This window comes from Dipodomys ordii, unplaced genomic scaffold (genome assembly GCF_000151885.1).
Source record: "Dipodomys ordii isolate 6190 unplaced genomic scaffold, Dord_2.0 Scaffold10, whole genome shotgun sequence".
Classification (NCBI taxonomy): domain Eukaryota; kingdom Metazoa; phylum Chordata; class Mammalia; order Rodentia; family Heteromyidae; genus Dipodomys; species Dipodomys ordii.
Window position 1 is genome coordinate 17,421,626 of NW_012267226.1, and position 23,948 is coordinate 17,445,573.

The window sequence follows — 23,948 nt, forward strand, 5'->3', positions numbered from 1 at the left end:
AGGCCCCACGACCGACCAAAAAAAAAAAAAAAAGAAAGAAAGAAAATGAATCTAGAAGGCCTAGGATCAGGAGGCTGAGATCTGAGAATTAATGGTTCAAAGCCAGCCCAGGCAGGAAAGTCCATGAGACTCTTAGCTCCAAATAATCACACACACACACACACACACACACACACACACACACACACACACAGAATAAAATAAACATCTCAGAGTGGAAATTACAAAGGGAAAAAAGAAATTAGAATCGAATGAGGGCTGGGAATGTGTCTTAGTGGTTCAGTGCTTGCCTAGCATGTGTGAAATCCTGGGTTCAATCCCTCAGTACCACAAAACAGAAAAAGCCAGAAATAGTGCTGTGGCTCAAGTGGTAGATTGCTAGCCTTGAGCAAAAGCAGCTGAGGGACAGCGCCCAGGCCCTGAGTTCAAGCCTGGACTGGCAATAAAAAAAAGTAGAAGAATGAAATGAATGAATTTTCTTCTACTACCCAGTTTCTTGGTTTCTTTCAAAAACTTAGTGCTAGGACACTGGAATATGTCAATCGTGAGTTTTATCTCTGTGGCTCCTTTGTATTTACAGAGTCTGATTTCCCTGAGTTGATCACATCTGACCACATTTTGTATTTTATAAAAACAGCCTGTGTCAGCCTTTGACAGTTTTTTTTCCAATTCAATATGCATTTTCTTTTAATCACCTGACCCCAATGCTTTTTCCCCCCCAAACAAAGTACAACAGAACAATAAGAGAGAAACAGCAGGACAAGATCTAATCTTGGTTCTAACATCTTTTGACTAGAACAGAAAACTACTTCTTTACACAGATAACAAACAGAAGGAGAAAAGACTAACATACATTATCCTTACATTTGTATGGCAGTGACAAATGTCCTAAAGAGATATCAAACGTTACAAGAATGAGGAAGAAGCCAGAAGCAATCATATCAATGGACCAGACCAGAGAGCTCAAAAGCAGAAACGCAAGTGATATAGGTGAGCAGCCGGGAAGAAGGAAGCAAGCCATGCAGGGCACAGATGCCGCTCCTTGGCTTCTCTTTGGCCAGCTGGGTATTGTGGAAGCCCCGCCCTGCAGCCCTGCTGGCCCTTGGCATTGTGGCTGCTGGTACACGTGGATCTCCTGCCACAGTGGTAAGGCGGGATCACAGCTGCTGTCTTCCAGCGGCTCACACCAGGCAGGGGGCTGACAGCCTCCCCAGAGGATTACAGAAACTGGCCTGGCTGCGCTCAAGAATCTTTTCTAGCCTGGCTCCAGTGACTCACGTCTGTAACCCTAGCTACAAAGGAGGCTGAGATCTGAGGATCAAGGTTCAAAGCCAGCCTAGGAAGACAGATCTGAGAGACTCCTATCTCCAGTGAACCACCAAAAAGCCAGAAGTGGAGTCATGGCTCAAGTAGTAGAGTGCCATCCTTGACCAAAAAAGCCAAATAAGAGTGACAGGAACTGAGTTCAAGCCTCAGTACCAGCACGCGCACACACACACACACATACACACACACACACACACACACACACACACACACACACACATACATACACATGAGGAATCCTTTCCAAGTAACTATCAACTGCTTCTATTTCCAATACTTCTGTTTTGTTCATCTCTCTCCTTTCTAAAGCCAACTAGCTCACTTTCCCATCCCTTGCTTTCTCTCTTCCCTCCTTGGCATCCTTCATAGTGCCTTTTAGTGGAATCCAATTGTTGGTTTAAGCATTTCTCTGCAACCTAACTGCTGAGCTACCTGGTGATTGCTCGGGTGCATCTATCTGCGCATGTGTTTCTTTCTCGGAGGTCAGCAAGGAACACGGGTGTGCAAAGAGAAGCATTTCTCTAGGGCCTCTCCACACCTTCTGGAGTTATTCCTTGGCCTGTCTGAGGTGGGCTTCCCTGGTATCTAGAGCAAGAAGGGCCCTTCTGGTTCTGGGAAGAGGAGTTTAGAGGGAAAACATGAGAATAGGGTGTATTGGCTGTGGATGAGTCAGTATCTCCATGGTGGGTGGATTTCCAGCCCGGAGCCTTTGTGCTGTGAGAACCACGTGTGAGTGTGTGTGTGTGTGTGTGTGTGCGCGCGCACAGTCCCTCTCGTGGTCTGAGGGAACACCCCCTTATGGGCCCTGCAGGAAAGGGTTCCCTGCCTCCCTATAACAAAGGCTCTGCTGAATTGTTCCCTGGGCTGCTCCCCACAGGCTTTCTTGAAAATCCAAGTCCGTCAGGCCCGGTGGGACCGCATCCTTTCCGATGAGTGATCATTTTGGTTGTAATGTTGTTCATTATCAATGACCAAGCACGCGAGAGGCTTCCAAATGGCCAGTTCTTCTGCCGCCCGGGTGTTGCTGCATGTGACCCTGGCTTGAAATTCTGAGCCTGAAGGTGCCCAGCTGCCATGAGGTGTGATTTGAGACATTTCCCGGTGAGAGACGTGAGTCCCCGCCTTACCGGGCAGGCTCGTGAATGGCTGGCGTGCATGCAGGGTGCACTTTCTCATCTGGAGATGAGCAGGAGACGTGGCATCCTTGGGCCTGTGGTCTCAGCCAGGCCTTGGTGTTATCTGAAGAAGGATGATTCCAGGGCCAGTAAGAGAAGCTGGGAGGCAAAAGATGTGAGCTATAGTTTGTGTAGTTCTCCTCCATCCGTGCCCCATGTGTGTTGTGATGTTTGTTTCTCCTTCAGTGTGCTTGGGTGGTTTGACCCCATTTGGGTAAAACTCAGTGAAAGAAGCATGCTAGGTCCTGCACAGAGAGGAAACTTGGGGACACTTAGATTAGTATTGAGTACCTTAGTCTATAGAAGTGAAGAATGTTTTTATACTTGTGAGATAGAGCTTGTAATATATAAAAAAAAAAATTCAGCTAGACACTGGTGGCTCATACCTGTAATCCTAGCTACTCAGGAGGCTGAGACCTGAGGACCCAGTTCAAAGCCAGCTCAGGCAGGAAAGGCTGTGAAACTCTCATCTCCAAAAAACTGGAAGTGGGGCTGTGGCTCAAAGTGGTAGAGCACTAGCCTTAAGTCAAAAAGCTCAAGGGGCCGGACCCCGATGCTGAGTTCAAGCCCCACAACCAACAATAAATAAATAAAATTTAAAAAGTTCATAAAACGTTCACAGTCATTAATAAGGAATGGACACTAGTCAACACTGTAAGATCTTAGAAGTGCCAAACACAACGCTTTATTTCTCTGAACTCTACCTAGAAGCAATCGTTACCTTGAAAGCTACAGTGATCATTCCACTGTTTTTTGTTTGTTGTTTGTGTGTGTGTGTGTGTGTGTGTGTGTTGATTTTTTTTAATGGCTAATTGGAGAAAGAGTCTTGTTGACTTTTTCTTCCCAGGCTGGCTTCAAACCATGATGCTCAAATCACATTAGTGCCTAGTGTGCTTTGTTTTTCTTTATAGTTTTCTCCACCCATTTAAGCACTACCAAATAATACCATTCACCTTTGCCTGTTTTGAACTATTTTTTGGTTGGTGGGGACTTGAACTTAGGGCCTGTGTGCTGTCCCTGAGCTCTTTTGCTCAGGGCTGGCACACTGCCACTTTGAGCCACAGCTCTACTTCCAGTTTTCTCGTGGTTAATTGGAGATACGAATCACATGAACTTTCCTGGTTGGGCTGGCTTTGAACTGCAATCCTCGTATCTCGGCCTCATGAGTAGCCAGGATTACAGCTGTGAGTCACCCGTGCCCAGTGCCTGTTTTGAACTTTATATAAAAGGCATCAAAAAAAAGTCTGACTTGCTTCTTTCACCCTACATCATTTAGAACCTTGTACATGTGGTGCCTATAATTATAATTTGTTCATTTTCATTTTTTATATTTGTATTTCTTCTACTTCTTCCGGACATTTCGATTGTTTCTAAGGGCTGTTCTGGTCAGTTCTGCTAAGAATAGTCACAAGCATGGGCCAGGATTTCTCTGAGCACGTACCTCAATGTGTCACTGCTGGGTAGGGTGTAGATGCACACTCCATAATTTACTGCTCAAGGTACCTCACTGATAGATCCACCAGAAGGGTTAGCCCTTGTGTTGGTCAGATACCATTTGATGGCTGCGTAATAGTGTTTTGTTGTGATTTCCTTGTATTTCACTGATGAGATCAAATACCCTTTCATAGCTTCATTTGAGTTCTCTCTGTTATATAGAGACCGCTCAAGTCTCCTGCTTTCATCCTCCTTTTCATGTTGATCATGCAAGTTCTTCATCAGTTTGAGATCCCCTTTGTCAGTTTTATGTGTGGTAAATGTCTTTTCTCCACTCTGTGGATTGTCTCTTCGGTCTTGCAAATTATCCTTGGAACCCAACTTCTTCATTGTCTTACATTCAAATTGACAAATCTTTCATTTACAATTCATGAGTTTGGTGTCTGGTTTAAGAAATCCTTTCCTTTTGCCCAAGGTTATATAGCTATTCTTCTATGTCCCCTTCTAAAATCTTTATAGCATTTTGCCCTTCGTGTACAGCTTGCTAATAAGCTGTCACTCATTTTTGTGTGTGGTGCAAAGGTAGGGAGTTCTAATTCAATTTTCCTCTCTATGGACACCCGGTTATCTCAACACTATTTGTGGCAAGTCTCTCTCCTTCTCCATGATCGGAGCTGTCACCCCTGCCATAGATCAGATATGCAGAAAGGCTTGGATCTGTTCATGGTCCCCCTGCCCTGGTCCATGGGTCTATTTATCAACCCTAGTGCCAATATCCCATGTCTTAATTAGTATGGCTTTATAATAAGTATTTTTTATCTAGTAGAGCAAGTCCTCCCACCTTTTTTTTTCTTCTCAACGAGTAGCTACTCCTGGCCCTTGGAACTGCCATATAATTTTTTAGAGTCACATACACACACACACACACACACACACACACACACACACACACACACATACACACAGAAACCTATTGGGATTTTAATTGGGATTTTAGTGAGTGTTTAAATCAATTTGGATAGCGATGGCATCTTTACAACTTTGAGTCCTCCAGTCCACCAAGTAGTATTTTTCTCCATTTATTTAGATCTTCTTTAGTGTCCTGCAATAAAATTTTATAATTTTCTCTATTAAAAGCCTTGTACATATTTTGTTGGATTTATTCCTAGGCACTTCATATTTTTTAATGTCATTGTGAGGGGAGGAAGTGTGTTTGAAACTTCATTTTATAATGGTTGCTTAGTAGAAATAAATTTGATTTTTTTCTGTAGTTTTTTTATTTGCACCTGGAACTTCTGCTGAACTATTTGTTATTTGCAGGAATTTGCTTTTCATTTTCTGTTAGGAATCATCGCATCATTTGTTGATAACAGATTTATCTTTTGCTTTCTAATTCCTATAGGGTTTTTAATTTTGTTTCTTTTTCTCACCCCCTGTAGTTGTCCATCTCTAGCAGAATTTTGAATAAAATTGATTTTTATCTCTAGCCTCATGTCAGGCAGAAAGTTTTCAAACGTGTTGTCATTAAGTATGATAGCCAATGGGATTTGTATGCATGTTCCCTAGCAGATTTAGGTAGTCTCATTTTCTTTTCAGTTTGGCAAGAAATTATTATTACAGATGAATATTAAACTTGAGCTTATTAAAAATTCTGAAGCTATTGAACAAACCAGAGGGTATTTCTTCTACAATATGAAAATGCTATGATTAGCAATAGTTATTTTTACTTTTTTTTTTTTTGGTGAGAGTACCAAAGCTTAAACTCAAGGCTTTGCACACTTGCTCAGTTGTTCATGACTAGTGTATTATCACTTGACCCATGCCTCCAGTCCCATTAATTGTTTTGTTAGTGATAAATCACCTATTATGCCTAGCACTCACCACCTTGGTTATAATATAGCTTCTAAAAGAATAGGCTCTTGATTAGAACTAGTCTAAAACAGCCCTCTGCGGTATCGCTATCTACAAGTGTGGCCTGGGCAGGTTATCTGTGCCTCAGTTTCCTCATATACCAAACAGGGCTATAGTCCTTAACTCATAAAACTATTGTAAAGTTTAGGTTGAGCATAGTAAGGCATACATACAATTCCAGTTACCTGGGAGGCACAGGAAGATTGGTCTCCAAAGCTAGCCTAAGTAGAAGTATGGGACTCTATCTGAAAATAACTAAAGCACAAAGGGCTAATTGTTCAAATCTCAGTATGGATAAAAATGAAAATTAAGGAAGTGGTGCTGTGGCTCACGGTGGTAGAGTGCTACCCTTGAGCAAAAAGAGCCCAGAGACATTGCCCAAGCCTAGAGTTCAAGCCTTAGACTGGAAAAAAGAAAAGAAAAGAGAGATAACAAAAGATTACCAATAAATTAGTTGAAAATTTTAAGATCCTAAGTGAATATGTAACACATGCCTGCAAGACCTACTTCTGGCCATATCCAGCCTTTGATGAGTAGTTCATTGGAGATGAGAGTCTCGCAGACTTTCCTGTCTGGGCTAGCTTTGAACTGTGATCCTCAGCACTCAGCCTCCTGAGCTAGCAGGATTACAGTAGTGAGCCACCAGAGCCTGACTTTCTTGCTGTCTTTGAGATGTCTGCAAGCGTCTATTTTCCTCTCTTCATTTCTGGCATTGGACAGTGACATTTTCATTTTGTTTCTCTTGACTGTTCTGGCCAGAAATACAATCACGATGTGAATTTCCAGAGCATCAACTTTTAGGTCTCATTTTCCTCTCTATTGTAGCTTAGATGATCTGTTTTCCATTATTTTCTTCCTTCTACTGTTGTCCGTTTTACTTTTCCTTTTCTAACTTCTTCAGCGCCTTAATTTTCATCCCCTTCTCTAGTATACAAGTTTGAGAAGTAAGAGTTCTCTTCCATATTAACTGTAGCCCACACATTTTTTAATTAGTTATTTTTTATTACTGCTCAGTTCAAAATATTTTCCATCCTGACTTCTTTCAACTATGGGTTTACTGATACGTTTCTTCATTCTCAAACAAACAAGAGTATTCTCATGACCTTTATTTCTGTGGGTCTTTTAGCTTAAATCCATTGAGCTAAGAAACTACTATCCTGCACGAGTCCTTTGAAGGCTGTTGAGTCTTGCTTTATGAGCTAGCATGTAGTGGTTTATTAAAGGCCCAAATGTATTCTTGAAACAGATGTGTAGGTGTCTCAATTCCACTCCTGTAGCTATCACAAGCGGCCATAAACTGGGTGGCTTAGAAGCAACAGAAATTTATTCGTCACCCTTCTAGAAGCTGAGATCCAGTCTGATGTCAAGAACTGGGCCAGTGTGGGGTGGAGACCATTTCCTGACTTTCTGATGTTGTTGTCCAGGCAAGCTCCCTGGCTTGTGCCATTTGGAGGGCTTTTCCCTTGTGACCTAATCGTCTTACAGAGGCCCAAACATCCTCACAGCTGTATGGCGCTGGGTGCCATCTGAAGAATCCTGCTATTCAGATACTGCTTGCTTGCTGGGAAGGTGGCTCAGTGGTAGAGCGCTTGCTTTGCATGCATGAGGTCCTGGGTTTGATTCCTCAGCACCACATAAGCATTAAAAAAAAAAAAAGCCGGAGAGCCAGATACTGCTTGCTTTTCCTGACTCTCACATGTGTTCTTTTACTCTGCCCTCAATTCCCTGTGAGGCCTTGGAGACCTGACAGATGGTGTTTTTCTTTCCATTCTTGCTTCGTTCTTTTGTTTCCCCCATGGTGGCCCTGAGGTTTGAACTGGTGGCCTCCTAGTTGCTAGGCAGGGGCTTTACCACTGACCCACACCTCCAGCTCCTCTTGCTTGCTTCTAAATTGATATTATTTTGTCACTCCATTTCCCTTCCCCTATGGATTTGGAAGCTAATGCAGTCTGATTACATTATTTTTGTGCTGTCTAAAATTGGAGCATTCCCTCCTCCTCTCCTTCCCCCCCACCCCCGCCCCCACTGGTAGTATCAGGACTCAAGGAGAGTTATAGGATTGCTGGATGGCCTAGACTTCACAGCAAGCCTTCCCAGGTGTTTTCAATTACTCTTTCCAGATGCAATGCATTCTTGAGCCAACATTCCTCAGCTCTGAACACATTTCCTACGCCTTGTTTCCCCCTTTTCTTTACATGCTTAAATTGTGTGTGTGTGTGTGTGTGTGTGTGTGTGTGTGTGTGGTACAGGTCCTGGAGCTTGAACTCAGGGCCTTCCCGCTATCCCTCAGCTTTTTTCTTTCTTTTGTCAGTTGTGGAGCTTGAACTTGGGGCCTGGGCACTGTCCCTGAGCTCTTCTGCTCAGGGGTAGTGCTTCACCACTTGGAGCCACAGCACTACTTCCTATTGCTAGTGGTTAACTGGAAGCTAAGAGTCTCATGGACTTTCCTGCCCAGGTTGACCTTGAGCCTTGATTCTCAGATCTCAGCCTCCTGAATAGCTAGGATTACAGGTGTGAGCACCCATCTCCTTAGATTTTTTTTTTTAACTCAAGGATGGTGCTCTACCACTTGAACTACAGATCCATTCTTATGAGTCTCATTGACTTTTGTTGCTGGGCTGGCTTTAAGCCATGATCTCTAGATCTCAACCTCTGAGGAGGTAGGATTACAAGTACGAGCCACCAGCACCTGATACATGCTTCAGTGTAAATCCTTCTCTGCAACTCTGTTTTCTGGAGACATCAATGTAAAAAAGAGAAGAATGCCGCTGCTCAGAACTGACCCCTCTCTCTGAACTTAGAGGTCCATCAACAAGAATCATTTCTCCTGATGAGCCCAGGTGATTTCTTTGGTCTGCAGCCTTTGCAGCCGATCGTCACCCAGTAGAACAAGGCACAGAGCTCCTGGCCTGCCCTTTGCCACACTCTTCTCCTAGGCTCGCTCCTCCAGGAATCCATCACTTTCTGAAAAAGTCAGACATTTGTGGTCTATTTTCCTCTGTTAGTGTTTAACCAAACATCTGTCTCTAAGGGATGGTTCAACTGACAGAGGGAAGACTCTGGAACATAACGATTTCTACAGGAAGGAGGACCGAGGGCTGGGCACACAATCGAGTCACAATGGAATCTAGCTTCACTTCCAAAGACACATATCGAAGCCACTTTAATCCTCGGGATTACCTAGAAAAATATTACAACTTTGGGCCCAGACACTCTTCTGAAAACCAAATTCTGAGGCATCTTCTGAGAAGCCTTTATAAGATATTCTGCTTGGGTAAGTTTTCCTATTGTCTGTCTGGCTCTTACCTAAATGTGAGTCATAGAAAAGTTTTGGGGAGGCTGGGAATGTGGACTAGTGGTAGAGTGCTTCCCTAGCATACATGGAGCCCTGGGTTCGATTCCTTAGTACCATATCATCAGAAAAAGCCGGAAGTGGTGCTGTGACTCAAGTGTTAGCCTTGAGCAAAAGAAGGACAGTGCCCAGGCCCTGAGTTTAAGCCCCAGGACTGGCAAAGATAAAAGAAAAAAAACTTTGGGGGGAGGCAAGATGGGGTTTGTGTCTAACCATCATTTTCTGACAGCACTTTGATATCAGTTATTTATTTAATTAGGATTAAAAACTAATGTTGATAGCCAGACACCAGTGGCTCATACCCGGGAGGCTGAGATCTGAGCCAGCCCGGACAGGAAACTCCATGAGTCTCTTATCTCCAATAAACTACTCAGAAAAAGCTAGAAGTAATGGACTGTTGTGGCTCAAGTGGTAGGATGCTAGTCTTGAGCATGAACAGGGTCAGGGACAGTGCCCAGGTCCTGAGTTTAAGCCCTGGGACTGGCAAAAAAAAAAAAAAAGGAGAGAGAAAAGAAAGAAGGAAGGAAGGAAGAAAGAAAGAAAAAGAAAGAGAGAAAGAAAGAAAGAAAGGAAAGAAAGAGAAAGAAAGAAAGAAGGAAAGAAAAGAAAAAGAAAGAAAGAAAGAAACAAAGAGAAACCCAAAAAACTAACGCTGTTATGGAAATAGCCCAGATGTCCTACGAGAGATTAAATGTGGTTCCTATACACAATGAAACTTTACTCCTCCATTATAAAGAATAAAATTATGTCATTTTCTGGGAAATGGACAGACCTAGAACAAATCGTGTTAAGTAAGGCAAGCCAGAGAAGCAAGGGACACATGTTTTCTCTCATATGTGGGAGCTAGATCTGAACTAGAGCTGGACATGATCACACATATAGGACTCTAGGCATACACACACACACAGAATAAAGGAGGACAGTCTTAGGGGAAGAACCCAACAGTATAACAACGCTAAACATTTAAAATGCTGTTAAACAAATTTCAGGAAATGAAAACATAGTTCCTTTATTGTTGTTATTGTTGGTGTTCATTTTTTGCTTTTGTTTCTGTCTTGGGTGGGGCAACGGGAGTGGAGTCATGGTATTGAGAATACAACCATGTGGAAAATGAACTATGCAACTTGTGGACAGGAACAGGACGGGGAAACTAAGGGAAAGCAGAGGAAGTGGCGACATTATCCAAAAAGAACTGTACTCATTACCTAACTTAGGGAATGTTAACCCTTCTGTACAACAACTTACTGATAACAACGAAATTATATTTTAAAAACAACAACTGCTGTTGGCTTAGCTACTTTGTAGTTTACCAATGCTTCTACACCTGTGTGGTCATGGCAGCGGGAGGCTAGCAGGCAGCATGCTGTCCCTGAGTTTACACTGATTTGCTAGGTGGTTCCAAGGAGGCTCTTAACTTCAATGGGCTGCCTAAGAAATGGAGTCTGATACTTAATTCCTAACTGAAAGGAATGTTGTGGTTACCCATGAGTGGAGAATCTTAAGAACTGAGTACTTGTCTTTGGAGGGGGGGAAGGGGAAGTCATTATAAAATCTCAATTTTGAAACAAAAAATTAGCTTTCCCCCAAGTTATTTGCAAGCAGTATTTTCATTGTTCAATAGAAGCCTTTTGGGATTAGGGGTCTGTACACCAGCTGTAGATTGCTTTTTTCTTTCCTAGAAAAACATGCTTCCATCCTGGGCCTGGGGAGGAATATGAGAAGTGAGAAGGCCTTTAAAGATAAAACTTATCTGGTCAGGCACCTGTAAGGTGGCTCATGCCTATGATTCTAGCTACTTAGAAGGCTGAGATCTAAGGATCATGGTTCAAAATGAGCCAAGTTAATGAGATTCTTATCTCCAATTAACCACCAAAAAGCCAGAAATGGAGCTGTGGCTCAAGTGGTGAAGCAGTAGAATTGAGCAAAGAAAGCTAAGGGACCTGAGTTCAAGCCCCTGTACTGGTATGTGAGCGTGCACTCATGTGTGCATGAACACACACACACACACAATACTAATCTATTAGATGTTTTAAATTGCTTGAAGAATATAGCAGATGAAATCATAAGAATGCTGAAATTTTAAAGTAGCTTAGACTTTAAACATATAATCCATTATTATGTGTGGAATGTTAATCTGAATTAACCTGAACTCTAAATCTGAAAGTAAAAGGTATGGAAAAAAGATCTAAGCTGTTAACTTGAGAAATAGATACTTTATAATAATAAAAAAAAGTATGAGAGTGTTATAGAACAAATTAGAAAAGCCAACATTTATTAACTTATTAATTCTCTAAACTGGGCTACTTTTGGTAACTTCCATTTAAAACATTCAGCAAAATAATCATTAACCTTCCCGGGAGGTGAGGGAGATGACTTTAGTAAATGTATAGTCAATATCTCCCTTTTTCCAAAACTGCAAAATATCATCAGTGAGGAACCTAATACTTTATTCACTTAACTCCTTAATTCAAATTGGAATCCTGGCAGCCAGAATCTATTTTGGGGGCTTGGTGAATATAGAAATTTAAATGACTTGGCATCTGACATAGGGATTTAATTACCTCATATTATCTTAAGTGGCTTTTTTGCTTTCTGTTTCCAAAACAGAAACTGAAAAGATGTTTTTCACAGGGACTCGCAGGGAGAGTGGTGTATAGCATGTCTGTCTGTCTTTGAGGATCTCTGTCACAATCCCAGCAAGGACAATGGAAAAATAGTTCTCTCCATGGTTCTATCACCTGACTCCCTTCTTTCTCATTGTACCAGGTGATGTCAAAGGAGACCTCCTAATTGACATTGGCTCTGGCCCCACCATCTATCAGCTCCTCTCCGCTTGTCAGTCCTTCAAGGAGATCATAGTCACTGACTATGTGGATCAGAACCTACAGGAGCTGAAGAAGTGGCTAAAGAAGGAGCCAGGGGCCTTTGACTGGTCTCCAGTGGTGACCTATGTGTGTGACCTGGAAGGGAACAGGTAGAACACTGGTGTCTGCTTTGGGACTTTCTGAGGGTACCTGAGTGACAGTTGGTTTTTCTGAACCAAAAAATGGTCCTTAGGACCTGAGTTGAGTTCTGTAATCTTATGCCTAGCTATAAGTAACACTGTGTGTGTGTGTATATATATGTGTGTGTGTGTGTGTGTGTGTGTATACGCACGCACGCGCGCGTGCACACCAGTCCTGGGCACTGTTTCTGAGCTTTTGTGCTCAGGGCTAGTGTTCTATCACTTGAGCCACTTCTAGACTATTTTTAGAGGGATTTAACTAATTGAAGATAAGAGTCTCAACTGGCTTTCCAGCCCAGGCTGGCTTCAATCAGCAATCCTCAGATCTTAGCCTCCTGAGAGGTGCTAGGATTACAGGTTTGAGCCACCAGTGCCTGGCTATAAGTGACAGTTTGAACTCCATGCATATATGGGAATGTCAAGTCCCTTTCACAAACAAAGGACATCATAAAATTATTTAATACAGCTTAAATATTGCTTTGTTTTATGGCATTTAATAATAAATTGAGAAAGGTTCTTTGTTATCCTTTTCTAACCTACAATCCCCTTGCTCAGAATTATATATACCTTGTCTTCAAAGTCAAGACATAGTGTTCCAAATGAAACTCATTTCATACTTTTCTTTCCTATGAAATACATGATCGCACAGAATGAAAATGATATTAACTATATTTGGACACTATCAAAAAATTAACTATGTACTAAGGAATTTACCAGGATTATTAGAAGTTTAGGAGAAACTCAATTTAAAAAAAGAAGTTCTTTAGACGACACACTTTCTAAAATCTAAATCATATGTCAAGAAGGCTTTCAGGACTCTGTTCTCAATTTCCTGAGCCTTCACGGGCCTTTCCATCTCATACAGAAAGGAGCCCTTAGAATCCAGCAGGATGCTAAAAATCATTACTTATCCCAGACCAGTCTAATCAGCATGGGTCTGAAGATACTCTTCCCTTTCTCATCACTGTGTCTAAATGAGGGTCTGTATTTTGGGCTGAGTTCTTCCTGTCTTCTCATTTTTATCTTTACACAAGACCTCAGGGCTTCAGCTATTTGGAAAAAGATCGTGATTGATCTCCATGTAACTTAGTCTTTCTCACATCTTCCAGCGTGGCTATCAAGCTACAACCTGTTCTTCCCAAGATTATTGCTTCCTTTATCTGCAGCTGTTTCTTGGGTTGATGGCTGCAAGGACCAGAGGAACTGTCTCTTCTTCCTCTGCTTTCTGGGGTGTGATGTGTACGTTGAGAAATCACTCATCGTCACAGCTGCTGAAAGTTGTGAGGCGTCCGTACCAAACTCCTCCCCACATTCTTCCTTTATTAATTCAGAAAATGGAATGGGAAGCTCCTACTACTTTCAGTTTATGTCATGAACAGAGGAAAAGGAGCTTTTCCCTTCAGCAATCATAGACACAGCCTTATTGAGCCTGTGGTCTGCAGACTAGCGGCTTCCACATCATGTCAAAGCTGGCTCCATACACAACTGGAGATCTGCCAGGGATTATCTGCAAGTTACTGTTGGAAAAGCACTGAAACAAAGCACTAGAATAGAGCTTCCCATGGGAGAGCCAGGGCATGGGTGAGTGGGAGTCAAAAACAGGTGTGCTAGGCAGGTGTCTCTTCTCTGCCCCCAGGGTAGCCAGGTGAGACTTCCAGTTGCCACTGTAGTGAGCAGCCCTGCCAGACCTCCTCTCACCTGACACATTAGAACTCTAGCACCTACAGAGCTGCCGGTTCCCTAGAGTCAGAGCTCTCCACACCACGCTCTCCATATCTGTTTAAAAAAGATGTGCAAGTGTGTTGTCCCCAGATGCACACAATTGCCAAATTTGTCCTGTACACCAGCAGATTGCCTCTGTTTCATTGTGCCTCTCGAGTCTTGTGGCATGTTGATATTCTTTCTCAAAATCAGGATCTTGAAGTCATGGCGAATATATTTGGTGAGGCCTTTATTAAAGAAACCTCTCTCTCAAAGAGATGCTTTTGGCCAGGCACCAGTGGCCCACGCCTATTATCCTAGCTACTCAGGAGGCTGAGATCTAAGGACTGTGGTTCAAAGCCAGCCTGGACAGGAAAGTCTGTGAGACTCTTATCTGTAATTATCCACCAAAAAGCCATGAGCAAACCCAGAATTCAAGCTCTGGTATTGGCACAGACACATACACAACACACAACACACACACACACACACACACACACACACACACACACACACAAAATCACCCTACTTAATCTCTCTGGAGGAATTAGCAGGGAAGACAGAGAACCATCAACTAGTCATTTCCTTCCAGTTATGAATGTTCCTATTCATCTGTCTCAAAAGAGCTCCACTGGAATGTATCCAAAATGGAACTACAGTCTGCTCCATTCCTGGTGCTTGAGGCCAACCTAAGCAAGACTTAGCAAGACCCTATGTCAAACACAATGACCATCACCACAACAACACACTCAACCAAACCAAAAAAAAAAAAAAGGAATGGGGATGGTATATGGCACTTGCTTAACATGCTCAAGGCCTTGGGTTCAATCCTTAGTATTGTCGAAAAGAAAGAAAAAAAAAAGGAAAGGAAAGAATACATGATTCCACACTCTTGCTTAATCAGCAGCTACTATAAAGATAATGTTTCAACATTTCGATCCCTTTATGACTTGCTATGTAAGGGTCCAGTGGTCATTTCTTGTAGTTAGATGGAGGGGAAAAGGATAGTAATAATAATTAATAAGTCAATAATAATAAAACAGTAGAGGGAGATTAATTTCATGGGGGAGGCAGCACATTGTGGAAACAGGCAGCAAGAAATTATTATTGTCATTTCCATGTGACCAGACACAAAGAATTGATTTTAAAAAGGTTTTGCCCAGCTCCATTTAGCTCCCAAAGAGTCCTTCCTGTCTTCTTTCCCAACAGGGATGCCCTTTAAGATACACATTTGTGGACCACACCACCATTTTCAGTCCTCACCAATGACATCTGGGATCTCCCTGAGTCGGGCAGCCAGCAATGTTGGTTGGTTTGTGTTTTGCAGAGTGGAGAGCTGGGAGAAGGAGGAGAAGTTGAGGCAGGCGGTCAAGCATGTGCTGAAGTGTGACGTGACCCAGAGCCAGCCTCTGGGTGGGGTCCCCGTGCCCCTGGCTGACTGCCTGCTCAGCGCCCTGTGCCTGGATGCGGCCTGCCCAGACCTCCCGGCCTACCGCCGAGCCCTCGAGAACCTCAGCGGCCTGCTCAAGCCCGGGGGCTTCCTGGTGATCGTGGATGCTCTGAAGAGCAGCTACTACATGGTTGGGGAGCAGAGGTTCTCCAGCCTGTCCCTGAGCCGGGAGGCGGTGAGGGCCGCTGTGGAAGAGGCTGGCTACACCATCGAGCAGTTTGAAGTCATCCCTCAAAGTTATTCCTCCACCGTGGCTGACAACGAAGGACTTTTCTTCCTGGTGGGGCGGAAGCTGGGCAGATCTGATGACATGGTCTGATCGCCATTAAAGCCATCCTTGGTGTGCTGGTGGAGTTTATGCCTGGATTCCTAGTCCCTCTGGGTCACTGTGAGTAGAGGTTAGCTAACTGGGGTCTAGTGGTTCATCTAGAATGGGTGGTAAGCCTAGGAAAAACTCATGGACCAACCACCTTCTCTGTACTCCAGCCAGGTACTAGGGGTCTGGGGCACATAGACGAGTAACTGAGAGATCCAATGTCCCCTGCTCATGGTCACACCCCCACAGCTCCCCCAGATACCTAGTTATGGAGCTCAAGGCCACACATGCCTGCAGAGACATGTCTGTGGTTATTCACCATTCCTCTTCTAGGGAGCCTCCTCCACTTCCTTCTCTTGCTTTCTTCCTGGGGAGGCAGCCAGACCTCCGTCTCTGCTGCTGTGGTCTCCACTCTGCTGGGCTGCTCTGGGCATAGCCATCCTCCAGCGGGCTCTCCTGGCTCCATCCCTGCTTTGGCTTCAGGGCTCAGAGAACAGCTGGCCAGCATTTATTTTTTTTTCATCCCAGCCATTCAACTTGTTTCTCCCCATCCTATACACATCAGCCCAGTTCCAAACTCTGGTCAACTCCCCAAGTGTTTCCCCAGAGGCAAGTCACGTGACCTCGCTGTGCCTCAGTTTCCTCATGTGCAACATGTGCTTCAAAGAGAGTTTCTTTGAATGAAAAGGAATTGCTACCTCCAAGAGACCCAGAGGAATGGTTGGTCATGGGTAGGCCTTTGAGCAATGAGAACTATAATCATTATTCTCATAAGCATCATCATCATCATCTCTGTTATGGGTTGCCCACGCAGCTGGGAAAAGATGTCTCCATTTCCAAGTAGGAGGAAAATGTCTTGAGTTCCAAGCCAGGAGCAGGCCCTCTGCTGCTGATTGCCTTCAAGAGGGGTCGTGCTCAAACTCAAGTTCTGCATCATCACATGCCACCAATGCTTTTCTGATTTAAGAGAGGTTCCCATAAACGTGTATTTAGTACCTTTTATGTCTCTTCTGGGCCAGGCCCTGACAACGTGAAAGAGGCCCAAAGTAGCTGACGCAAAAGCCCCTTCAGTCAAATCACACTGCCATGTGGAGACGCTGGTCTGCAGTGGTGGTCCCACCCACACCTGTCTGCTCGGCCTCTGCTGCCCAGGCCCCCCTGCAGGCCCACACACCCAGGTGGATGATTCTGGGAAGGTCCTGTTCTGCCAGTGGCTCCAAGAGGCCTCTAAGCCATGATGGTTTCCTGGCAGAGAGAGAGCACACACTGCTCATCTATACCAGGATGTTGGCAAACTTACCCTGCCAAGAGCCGGAGAGTAAACATTTTTGGATTTCTGGGTCCTTTAGTCTTGATTGAAGCCATTAAACTCAGTCATGACAATATATAAATAAGTAAGTAGAGCTGGGTGCTGGCAGCTCACACCTATAATCCCAGCTACTCAGAAGGCTGAGCTCTGAGGATCAAGGTTCCAAAGCTAGCTGGGCAGGAACATCCATGAGACTCTTATCTCCAATTAACCACCAGAAAGCCAGAAGTGGCTGTGTGGCTCAAAGTGGTAGAGTATTAGTCTTGAGCGGAAGAGCTCAGGGACAGAGCCAAAGCCTTAAGTTTAAGTCCCATGACTAACCAAAAAAAAAAATAAAATGAATGAATAAATGTAAGTAGATATGTGGATTTGGACCAAGGATTGTAGCTGGCAGATGCCTGATCGAGACCCTCAGAGTGGACTTGTCTATGCCCATAATTTCAGAAACGTTCTGTGAACAGCCTGGTTAGTTCTGGCACTCAGTCCTCCTTATAAGAAAGTTTCAACACAGTCCAAGGAGCCAGAAGAGGACAGGCGTTCTATTGTGTTCTCTGTGCTCATACACGTTCTACAACGGTCCTGCCCCATGCCCTAGTCAAACCTCCTCTGGTTCCAGGCACTCAAAGGATCTGAAGAGAAAAGCAGAGTAAGTAGGGGCCAGGAGTGTGACCAATGAAGTGTCAATCACACCAATATTTTTCAAAATGTTAGCTGTCATCATTCACTGACACATCAGCAAACCAATTAGGTAGTACTCCACAGTACCTATCACAAGAAACGATGGAGAATAAGCTGGAAAACAAATCCCAGATAGCGCCACTTCAATAGATTTCTTTTGTGAAGTTGAGTTTCAAATTTATAAAGCTACCTATTGCCAGGTGCTGGTGGCTCATTCCTGTAATCCTAGCTACTCAGGAGGCTGAGATCTGAGGATTGAGGTTCAAAAGCAGCCTGGGCAGGAAACTCTGTGGGTCTCTTATCTCCAATAAACCACTCAGAAAGCTGGAAGTGGTGCTGTGGCTCATTGGTAGAGTGCTAGCCTTGAGCTGAAATGCTGAGGGACAGCGCCCAGGCCCAGAGTTCAGGCTCCATGACTGAGAAAAAGAAATTTTTAAATCTACTTACCATCTATCTATCATTTGTCTATCATCCACCTATCTCCTGCCATCTATCAATCAATCATCCATCTATCACCAATCCTTTATCTTCATCTCTCTATTATCTACCTACCTCTATGTATCTCTGTATCTATCTCTGTATCTACCTACCTACCTACCTACCTGTCTCTAGTGTCTACCTACCTACTTCTATCTATCTATCTACCTATCTATCTATCTATCTCTATCATCTATGTCTATCATTATCATCCATCGATATACATTCATAACTGGATTATGTCTTTATGACTCTAAGTAAGTTGTGATGAAAACAGTTTAAAAACCTCTCACCTATAGTGTAGACTTCTGAATCTCCTCTCTGCTAGCCACTATTTTTCTGGGAGAAACTACCATGCAAATTGTTACAACACAGGGCTGGAGGGAAGGGCACTGAGGCCAGTAGCCCTGGGAGCTGGGAGGAGGGGTATCAGGAAACACAGCGTTGGTCCTGGGTCTGGTAGGCTGAATGAAGGCGTGCTTGGTAACCAAGTAGGAAAGGGCGAAGTGGGAAGACGGCGTGCACACGGGTGTGCAATCGCTCCTCCAGACAGCACATCCCTCGCAGGTTTGCTCTGCCCGTGAAACTCAGACCTCAGCAAACATTTGACTCCTGGTTTTTTGTTTGCTTTCCTTGAAATTAAACAGACCGACCGAGTCATGAGCAAACATGGACGAGGGGTCACGCTGCTCCTCGCTTGTAAATCTCTTTGACCACTGACCCAGCTCAGCTTTTTTTTTTTTTTTTAAGTTCACTTTCTGAGGAAAGTGAGTCACAGTCTCACCCTGAGCCAACTTGCCTGATGCGCACAGCCCTGCGTCGGTGTGTAATACCCTGGGGAAAGTCCTGGGAAAAGAAAGCTATTAAAGAGGTTGTTAACCCATTTGCTGTCATGCACTCAGCCTTAGTAATTCCCGTCATCGGCTGTCAACAGTAATCAGAGAAGATGCCCATGATAGGATTTGCTGGGCTCGGCCGTAAGAGCTATGACTGCCCCCTCTAATTTTAACCTCACCGAGCTTGGAGAACGCAACACAAGGTGACCAATAGGGAGACAAGGAGGAGGCAGAAACAGTTGACACTGGAGCCACAGAGACTGTAGATGTCATGAGACCAGCATTTCCACCTTTCTCAGACTCAGGACCTCTCTGGAAAACGGGTGATAATCACATCTCTCAAGACTGGATTGAAATCAAATGAGATGCCTGGGAAGGCATTTTGTAACCTACTCTGTGAGAGATATTAGAAAATGGTGGTATTTTTAAACCCTCTAAGCTAGTCATGGAGCTACATGTTGCTACAGCCAATAGATTTTCAGGACTTGAACTCAGGGCCTGGGCACTATGTCCCTGAGCTTTTTTCCCCCCCACAAGGCTAGCACTCTACCACTTTGAGCCACCATGCCACTTCCAGTTTTCTGGTGGTTAATTGGAGATAACAGTCTCACAGACTTTCCTGCCCAGGATGGCTTCAAACTGAGATCTTTAGATCTCAGCCTCCTAAGTAGCTAGGATTACAGGAGTAAGCTACCAGCACCCAGCTTCAGTTGATTTTCTTAATATATCCAGTGAGCATTGTAGTGAGAATTACAGATCGCAGGCCCAACTCCAGAGGCTCTTTGGGTCACGTCCAGCCCCGCTACCCCAAAAAGGGCACATAAAGAGACAAGTAGTGGTGCAAAGCAGAGCAAGGACATGTTAATGCGGCACCAAGCACTTCAGCCCATCTGTGTGCTTAAGGCTTGCATTGAGAAAGGATGGGAGACATGGGGCAAGAGGTCAATGTAATTATTAAACAGTTCTGGTCACAGGAATGGGCTGGTCAGAGGTTGACTGGTTGCTAATTATCTCAGGAACAGTCTGCAGGGCCCTTGTGATGATAAGACAGTTATTGCTGCCTGGTAGCTTTGACTCCTCTCCCAGGATGTTTGTCCATCAGTCCAGCCCTGTGCTTCCTGGATTGCAAGATGGCCACAAAGTGACTGCAGGCGAGCATGGCTCAGAGCTGAAGACACAGATTCAAAATGGAGATGGGGTGTCCGGCTTTACTCCCGTATATGGTTCTCCTTTCACCATGTGCAGGCCCACGTATTTTTCAACAGCCGCAGGTTCTAAGGAGCACATTTTGCCTTTTCTGACAGCGTCCCAGTACGAGACAAATCAGGCTTTTCTTATAGCTGTACCTTCCCGTGAAGCCCTAAGAGCTGATCTATATCAGATCTTTGTTCAAGAAAAATTCAAGCTAGGATAAATGTGGTTAAAGACTTTTATAGCCAAGAGAAACACGATGAGTGTTAGCACGGAGTTTTTCTGGTTTGCTTTTATCCCCTGATGTAAATAGTGATTTTAACTTTCCTTCAGCAGGGGGTGCACATGAACCTTGTTGAAGTGCTTCTTCCTTGTGTTTGCCTGTTTTGCAAAAACAACAACAAAAGTTTAAATTAAGATACACTCTCCAAAGCTAAGGGCCTCTCCAAAATGTCTCCTTTTCTATGATCTACTCATGAGGCTGTGGGAAGAAGGGAGACGTTTTCCTTTATATATATATAAAACAGTATAATTATTTTTTGAGATACATTCAATTTTTCCCTCTTTGGATCTATAGGCACAATATAAATTTTAATAAAGCATACGGAGAGGCTGCTGGCCAGATTTGCATGAGAACTATTAAATATTAGATTATGCATCTAACTCACCCTCCTCTTCTGTGTTCTATTTAACAAAGGGAAAAGAGGTTTTTATGCTTTTTCAAATTGCAACTTTTTAATATTAAAAAAAAGCCAAAGAAATTTTTCTGTGGCTACAGTTGCCTGCCAAACCATTCTCCTCTGAATATTAATTTTAATTTTAACAGCATCTAATGAATTCACAGGATGGATGGATTGGGGTGGAATTTCAAACCCTCAGCAGATCCTTGAGTGAATCTAGTCTTTGTTTCAACTTCAGTGTTACAAAGCAAGAAGTAGATTCTTTCCTACTAGGTACTGTTGTCTGTTTTCTCAGAGAAATCTTGCCAACTTTTAACAAAAGAGGAATTAAGAGCAGTTAACAGTGAAGTCCGCCTTACTCAGGTGACTGTAATCTTCCTCAGAGCAGGCCGGTGAGGAAGAGGAGGAGGATAGAGATCCTGAGGCCACTCTGTTAGCCTTATTTCTTAGCCATCAATGTCTACCCCTTCCTTAGCACCTTCTAAAAATCTGCTAAATGTTATAGCCCTCTCCTGTGTTTAATGCAAACTTTGCCCTTGCAGAATTCATAATCTTTCTCATACGAGTTAATATTTACAGAGTTAAAAGTCGAAACGTCCTGACTTATTGCTGAAGAAATTGAAGCCGAGATGGCGGCAAGGGACTTCACCTGTCCGCCTGGAGTTCTGCACGGCAAAATGAGAGGTTAAGATGAATGTACCCATGAGCGCCAAGGCTTTCTGATTTATGAATGGCAGACCGACCCATACTTGTGGGAATAGAATTCTCACACAAGGACCACCTGAATGAATCACAACCTTTAAGATTCGGATAAAGTGGGCTCGAAACCTCGTCATTCACTAAACCTGTAATTCCGCTCATCTTCCAGGGCATTCGGGGCCAGTTACTTGTATTTCTCCTTGGTGAGGCCTGGGTGAGATTCCAGTCCCAGGATGGGCCGACCTCTCAGGCTTCTGCGGTCCTCTTCTGCATACGTGGCCCCACCCACTCCATCTGCTCCCTTCCACGCTCAGACATTCCACTGGTTGTGTCTTTACTGAAGCTCCAGTGTAAAGGGGGTCATTCTCACTATGGGAGCAGAGGAAATTAATCTTGCCATCTATCTTGGTCAGGATTCTCCACAGAAGAAACCTGAATGATAAGAGGGGAATTTTTTTTCTGTTTCTGGGGCTTGAACTCTAGGCTTGGGCGCTGTTCCTGAGCTCCTTTTTGCTCCAGGGTACCACTTGCCTCCAAGTGTCACTTCCAGTTTTTTCTGTGATTAACTGGAGATAGGAGTCTCACGGGGACTTTCCTGCCCTCGACTTTAGTCCTCAGATCTCAGCCTCCTGAGCAGCGAGGATTACAGGCATGAGCCACAGGTGCCCGTCAAGAGGGGATTTATTAGACTGGCTGACTCTCCAGGGCTGCAGAGTTCCACAATGGCCGTCTGCAGGCTGGAAAGCTGAACAAACCGAGGCCTACCCAGCCCAAGAAGCTGAAGGCCTCAGGATCAGGGGACTGAGGCAGGAGGCCTGGAAGACTGAAGACAACAAAACATTCCCACTCCAGAAAGCTCAAGTATGTGAGTGCAAGCCTCCCTTCTTTCTGCTTTCTATCACGCCTGCCTCCCGGCTCGGGGGCTCTGCTGTCTGCAGCTGGAGGGTTTCTCCTCCACATTTCACTGACCTGCATGTGCACACCCTGAAGTGTGCATCACCCATTTCCCAAGCTATCTCTCCACCCAGTCACATGGGCTCCATGGCTGGGTGAAGCATGGTAAGTCCACCATTTGTCAACCTGGCTCCCAAACCTAACTTTTTACACCAGACGGAGTCTCCAGATCAGGATGACAGCAAGGTCATAATTCTGCCGAACAGGATGTCATCAGATGACAGGGCTTAGAAACTGCTTTTGCTTTAAAAAAAAAATCAAATTAACTAAAGTTAAGAGGGAAGCTTTGTCATCTCTGTCTCAATGTTTCTATCTGTCTTTCTCTGGGATCTTAGCTCACAGCCCCTGTAGATTGGAGGATGGCATCTTTATGGGGAGCAGCTGGAAGTATTCTCAAGGAAAAGATCAGCAGAGCTTCAGATCAAGGTATTTCCCTACATTTAAAATTCACACCTCTTAGGCTGGGAATGTGGCTTAGTGGTAGGTCGTTTGCCTAGCATGCATGAAGCCATGGGTTCGACTCCTCAGTACCACATAAACAGAAAAAGCCGGAAGTGGCGCTGTGGTTCAAGTGGTAGAGTGCTCGCCTTGAGCAACAGAAGCTCAGGGACAGTGCCCAGGCCCTGAATTCAAGCCCCAGGACTGGCAAAAAATAAAATATAATTCAATACTCCCCCCCCACACCCCAACCTTGAGGCACAAGAATGGAGGACAAAAGGCAAACAAATGCAGCAATGATACTTACTGGACACTATGTGGGAAATGAACTATGAAACTGTGGTTAGGGATGGGAGGGGAATCACTGGGAGAGAAGAAAAGGGAGGGTGACATTGTCCAAAAAGAAATGTACTCTTTACCTGACTTATGTAACTGAAACCCCTCTGAATGTTACCTTTATAATAACAATTTTTTTTTTAGTCTTGGGGCTTGGGCTCAGGGCCTGGGCACAGTTGTTAGTACTCTACCACTTGAGCTATGGCATCACTTCCAGCTTTTTCTGTTTATATGGTACAAAGAAATCAAACCCAGGACTTCATGCATGCGAGGCAAGCACTCTACCATTGAGCCCCATTCCTAGCCCTAAAAACACTTAAATTAAAGAAACAAATGCAGGCGAAAAAAAATCACTCCTCTTTACCTAACTAGGAGCTTCCTAACACCCAAAGCAAAATGAGCAAATATCAACTACAAGGCACACTATGCTCATAAATTCAGAATAAACCAGGCACACAATTTTTTCCCCCAGAAATAATCGTAATGCTTTGCTTTCTCCCTTTAAGCTGCTAAAGATCAGGCTGAACAATGTCCTATGGTTAGAGCTGGGAAGCAGCCAGACCTTGAAGGCTAAGTAGAAAGAATTCCACAAGACCTATGGTGGGGATGAGGAGGGGCTGGGGGTCTCTCCACGTGGCTGTGTGTGTGTGTGTGTGTGTGTGTGTGTGTGTGTGTGTGTGT

The 23,948-nt window shown here is 44.1% G+C and overlaps 1 protein-coding gene across 1 annotated transcript; it reads left to right on the forward strand.

Moving 5' to 3' along the window:
- Positions 1-8,896: 8,896 nt before the first annotated feature.
- On the forward strand, positions 8,897-15,706 carry Nnmt (nicotinamide N-methyltransferase). The gene is made up of 3 exons (XM_013009770.1): positions 8,897-9,120; positions 11,965-12,172; positions 15,231-15,706. Exons 1-3 carry the CDS (start codon positions 8,967-8,969, stop codon positions 15,670-15,672), a joined length of 804 nt encoding a protein of 267 aa, XP_012865224.1. The 5' UTR covers positions 8,897-8,966; the 3' UTR covers positions 15,673-15,706.
- Positions 15,707-23,948: the final 8,242 nt, after the last annotated feature.